The 5,206-nt window shown below is 59.4% G+C and overlaps 1 protein-coding gene across 1 annotated transcript; it reads right to left on the bottom strand.

Annotated features, from left to right (window-relative positions):
* Positions 1-886: 886 nt before the first annotated feature.
* CPN2 (carboxypeptidase N subunit 2) lies at positions 887-4,505 on the bottom strand. Its single transcript, XM_063131731.1, has 2 exons — positions 4,410-4,505; positions 887-3,199 (listed from the first exon to the last, which is right to left on the bottom strand). Exon 2 carries the CDS (start codon positions 3,194-3,196, stop codon positions 1,538-1,540), a length of 1,659 nt encoding a protein of 552 aa, XP_062987801.1. The 5' UTR covers positions 3,197-3,199; positions 4,410-4,505; the 3' UTR covers positions 887-1,537.
* Positions 4,506-5,206: the final 701 nt, after the last annotated feature.

The following is a 5,206-nucleotide window of genomic DNA, read 5'->3' as shown; positions in this document are numbered from 1 at the left end:
GCAGCAGGTCCGTCTTTGCCACTGGCTCCGCTCCCCAACCTCTCCCACTAGGTGGAGCTTTTGCAGCACATTCCCCTCCCCCCCTCCCAGCAGCGGCCAGATGTGATGCTCCCACCACTGCAGCAGGACTCCAGTTCCACTCAAGCCCCCAGGCCAGGGAATGGCTATTGCACCACCTTCTCCCTCTCCCACACCCCACCCTCTCTCTCTCACACACACACAGTGCCTCCCTGCCCCTCGCCCCGATTTAGGACCCTCTGAGAACCTTGGAGCAATCTCAGAAGAATTAGCATATGCTGGACCTCACTTCATAGAATCATAGAATCGTGGAGCTGGAAGGGGCCTCTAAGGCCATCGAGTCCAACCCCCTGCTCAATGCAGGAAGCCACCCTAAAGCATCCCTGACAGATGGTTGTCCACCTTGCTGCAGGTAGGCTATTCGTGAGCACCAGCCAGTGCCTAGACTGGCCCTGGAGCAGGGGTTGGCAGCCCTTCGGCACGTTGAGAAACTGAACTGGGCACCACCACAAAATGGTTGCCATGGGAGGCAAGGCTAAGGGCAAATAAGCTGCCCCAAAGAGCGAGTACAAGGCAGAGGTGGGAGCTGAACCCCAATGCACTGAGCACCCCCTTTCAGCCCACAGTTGCCAGCACTAACAGTGGCCTATTGCACAGCCATCCCAGCTGCCAGTAAGAAAATGTGTTTATTTATTTATTTATTTTTAAAGCGTGGAAGCAGTCAGGCACCTTGGCGAGTGCCAGGAACGGTGTCCGGGGCACCACTTGACCTCCCCCTGAGCTAGAGGAAGGCAGGCGCTTATTCATTCATTCATTCATTCATTCATTCATTCATTTATTTTTATTATTATTTATTTATATAGCACCATTTATTTATTACATTTTTACTATACCACCCAATAGCCAAAGCTCTCTGGGCACTTCCACGTGGACACACTGTTTCGCGGTCCCCTTCACCAGCTCGTGGGAAACACAAGATCTTGCCAAAACCCCTGGAGATAAAGGGGTGCAGGAAGGAGCACGCAGGTGGTCCCAATCCAAGGGCAACTCCAGGCCAGCCCCGCCCCAAAACCTTAAACAGCCCCTGGTGTGGTGAGAAGAGCTTCCGATCCCCCCCCCCCCTTGCAGGGCCTCCTGCATGCAGGGGATTTGGCTGCATATGATTTGGGCGTGGGGGCTTAGGGAAAGGGCTTTCCAGCTGCTCATTGCCCATCAGCATCCATTGTTCCCCAGGAATGACCAGGCTATAGGAAAGTCCAGATTGGGGGGTGGGGAGGGGGGCGGGGCCGAGAGCCTCTCTCCCCTTTGCAGGAGAGAACAGCATGGCCGGCACAAACATTTACAATGCCTTTGGACCTGCAACCTACTTTGCAAGCCTCTGGCCTGTTTGTCCTTACTGCAGCCCTGCAAGGGAGGCCTCCCCCCCACCCCGGAGGTGGGCCTGGAAGCTGCTTCTCCTGGGCCCACCTTCTTCTTCGCCTCTCCTCCAACTCCGGCGGCTGCCGTGGGCGTGTCTGGCTTAGGGGCTTTCCTCAGGAGCTGGTGCAGTGGTCCCAGCAGGACCGGCCTCTCCTCCGTGCAGGGGCTCAACAGTCTCGATGCTCACAGTTATCCGGAGTCTGGCCGTCCCACAGGCTGAGTCCAGGGTCCAGTCCCGGCTGAACCGCTGCCCTGGCCCAGGCAAGGCCGCCTCTCGAGGGAGACACAGGCTGAGCTGGTGGCAGTTCTCCGAGTCACACGCGAGCTGGATGGCCCCAGCCGGGTCCTCGTAAGTACACTGGGGCTCCCCCAAGGGGCCCGGAGCCTCTGCTCGGCACCGGCTGGCTCCGGGCTCGCGGCGGCAGGTCAGCTGCTCCGCTTGGAGGCCTGGGAGACTCCATCCCTTGAGGTGAGCCGGGCTCCTGCAAAGGGCCTGGGCGTTGAGGGGCGTCTCCGTGTAGCGGAGCCATTCGGCCACGTGCGCCAGGTGGCAGTCGCAGGCCCAGGGGTTGCCCTGCAGAGCCACGTTGAAGAGGACCTCGTTGGAGTTGAAGATGCCCTCTGGCAGGCTCAGCAGCTGGTTGTGCGCCAGGTCCAAGGCCTCCAAGCCAGTGAGATTGGCAAAGGCCTCCCTGGGGAGCACGCTGAGGTTGTTGTGGCTCAGCTGCAGCCTGCTGAGGGCCGGCAAGCCCCCGAGGAGCCCGGCAGGCAAGTGGCGGAGGTGGTTGTGCGACAGCACCAGCATGGTTAAGTTGCAGAGGTGGCCAAAGAGCCCCTCTGGGACCATCTGGAGCCGGTTGTGGGCCACGGAGAGCTGCAGGAGGTGGGGGGTGCCCCGGAAGAGCCCCTCGGGCAACTCCACCAGCTGGTTGCTGTCCAGATTCAGGAAGGCCAAGCGGTGGAGAGAGGCGAAGGCGGAGGGCTGCAGGCGTACCAAGGCGTTGTGCTGCAGGTGGAGCCGTTTCAAGTGGCGGAGCGGGGACAAGATGCCGGCAGGCAGCTCCACCAGGCCGTTGCCCTCAAGGAAGAGCTCCTGCAGGCCGGCCAGGGGCGTGAAGAGGCGGGGAGGGAGGCCAGGCAGGGGGTTGTCGCTCAGCCTCAGCACCCGCAGGAGCTGCAGTGGCTCAAAGACCCTCTCCGGCAGCTCAGCAAGGCGGTTCTGGGACAAGGAGAGCGTCTCCAAGCGGGCCAGTGGGCGGAAGAGGTCGAAGGGCAGAGACTCCACCTGGTTGCCTTGCAGGTGAAGCGCCTCCAGGCCCGGGGTGTTCTCAAAGAGCCCCGCCTCCAGGCCGCCAATGGGGCTGAATGTGATGGAGAGCTTGCTGAGGTTGGCCAAGCCGAGGAGGTTCCCGGCCGTCACGGCGCTCAGCTGGCTGTCAGAGATTTCCAGCTCCTGGAGGTCCGGCAGGCCCACGAAGGCAGCCTCTCCCAGAGATCGGATGGGGCTGCCGAGGAAAAGCAGCTTGCGGAGGGCGCTGCTGTTGGCGAAGGCCCGGCTGGGGATGGAGTCCAGAGACGTCTCCGCGAAGAGCAGCTGGGTGGTGTTGGGGGGGATCCCCTCAGGGACATCCCAGAGAGATTCCTCAGAGCAGAAGACGGCTGTGTTCCCAAAGCACTGGCATGGAGGTGGGCAGAGCCAGGCAGGGCCGCCCCACAGGGCCACGGCGAAGAGGCAAAGCAGCAGGGGATGACGCCCCATGGCCTGGGGAGAGAGGCAGGCACACCAGGTCAGCACCCAGCAGCAGCGCCAGAGGACCTGTGCAGGCAAGGCGGGTGACGTGGGGGAAGCACCCCCAAAGGCCAGGAGGCCTTCAAAAGCCACATTGTGGTGACCTCGGCCGAATTCATACTGAAGATGTGGGTGTGGGCAGGGGGGTGGAGGGGTTCGCCTATGCTGGCATCCTGTGTCCTGCAGTGGGCCAGCTGATGCCTGTGGGAAACCTGCAAGCAGGATATCCCTCCCTCCCTCCTCCCTCCCTCCCTCCCTCTTTCTTTGACCTTGGGCTCATCAGTGCTGCTTCTGAGCCTGGAGGTTCCTTTTGTCCATTGCAGCGAACAGCCCTTGCTGGACTGCTCCTCCCCCTCCCCACCTGCACCCCCTCTTCTCCCTCCTTCATGAATTTGTCAGATCCCTGGCCATCCCCATCATGTGGCAGAGTTACGCTAAGGATGTGTTGTGTGGTTTGAGGAAGTAATTCCTTTTGTCTGTCCCAAATCACTTTTACTGGGTCACTCATTCGTATATGTATAAATTAGATCCCTCATAGAACTCTTCAGCCCCAAAGCAGTTCCTTGGCTGCTGGGGGGATGCGTCCAATGTGCATGTGCAAGGCTGTGCGCATGCGTGGGGGATGCTCCGCTGCACTGCTGGCAAAGGCACGAGGAGGGTCCCTGAAAAGCCCCAGGATGCTGTCCGAGTCTGAGGACATTTCCACACCACAGAAAAGGGCTCGGAGCTTCATTTTAGGAATGTGCTTCAATTCTGGGGAAAGAATAATTGAGTGAACGCTCCCCCCCCCCATCACCTCCTGCTGGCCAGTACCCAGATGAACGCCCCCCTAGAAGAGATGGCAACCTTTCCCCACTCCTGACACCCACACAAAGGTATCACTGGCACGTGGCAGAGCCTTCGTCCAGATCCACGCTCCCTATTGAGAGGGTGCAAAGGTGTAGTCAGAGTAGCCCCCCCCCCAGGACCTCTGCTACCTTCAGACACACGCCTAGCCCCCGTCCTCCCTTGTCCCCCGAGCCCTGACACACATTTCATGCAGCTAGTTGGGGGTGGGGGAAAGCCCGCCTTGAAGGGTACCCCAGCCTCCCACCTGAGCCCTGCCCGCACCACCACCACCACCCCAATCCCCCAGCCCCGATGACAGGCCAGGTCTTGCTTCCCTGCCCCCCTGGGCACTCACCCACTGTGCAGCTGGGCCCCGAGAGAAGCCGTGGTGTCCACCTGCAGCGTGTCAGAGAGGCTCCTCGTCCGGCCTTGTGCACTGACCAAGGGGACAGAGTCACTGACCGGCCGAGCTTGACCGGGAGGCCACGTCCCCCACGCGGTGTTCTGGGCAATGGCGGGCGGGCGGGGCAGGGGGCAGGGGGCGGGGAGGGCCCGGACCTCTCAGCAAACAACCCCCCCCCATGACATTGTGTGTGCAATGAGGCAGACCTGTACCAGAGGGAGAGAAGATCATCTTCTTAGCACGCCGCTCCGACCATGTTACTCCGCTTCTGAAATCTCTTCATTGGCTTCCAATTCACTTCAGAATCCAATATAAACTTCTCCTGTTAACCTTCAAAGCTTTTCACGGTCTAGCTCCTTCCTATCTCTCCTCTCTCATCTCACACTATTGCCCCGCTCGTGCTCTTCGCTCCTCTGATGCCATGTTTCTCGCCTGCCCAAGGGCCTCTACTTCCCTTGCTCGGCTTCGTCCATTTTCGTCTGCTGCCCCTTACGCCTGGAACGCTCTTCCAGAACATTTGAGAACTACAAGTTCAACCACAGCTTTTAAAGCTCAACTAAAAACTTTTCTTTTTCCTAAAGCTTTTAAAACTTGATGTTGTGCAGACTTCTACTGTTACTTTCTACTGTTAGTTTTTCCCTACCCTGTGCCTGCTTACCCTTCCCTGTACCTGTTGGCATTCTCTTCCCCTCCTTATTGTTTTACTATGATTTTATTAGATTGTAAGCCTATGCGGCAGAGTCTTGCTA

The sequence above is a fragment of the Elgaria multicarinata genome, chromosome 8 (assembly GCF_023053635.1).
Source record: "Elgaria multicarinata webbii isolate HBS135686 ecotype San Diego chromosome 8, rElgMul1.1.pri, whole genome shotgun sequence".
Taxonomy (NCBI): domain Eukaryota; kingdom Metazoa; phylum Chordata; class Lepidosauria; order Squamata; family Anguidae; genus Elgaria; species Elgaria multicarinata.
The sequence above is the reverse complement of the archived record's forward strand: the minus strand, read 5'-3'. Positions and strand labels throughout refer to the sequence as shown.

Excerpts from the sequence above, each read along its gene's own strand:
- CPN2 (XM_063131731.1), bottom strand. The coding sequence starts at position 3,196 with ATGGGGCGTCATCCCCTGCTGCTTTGCCTCTTCGCCGTGGCCCTGTGG.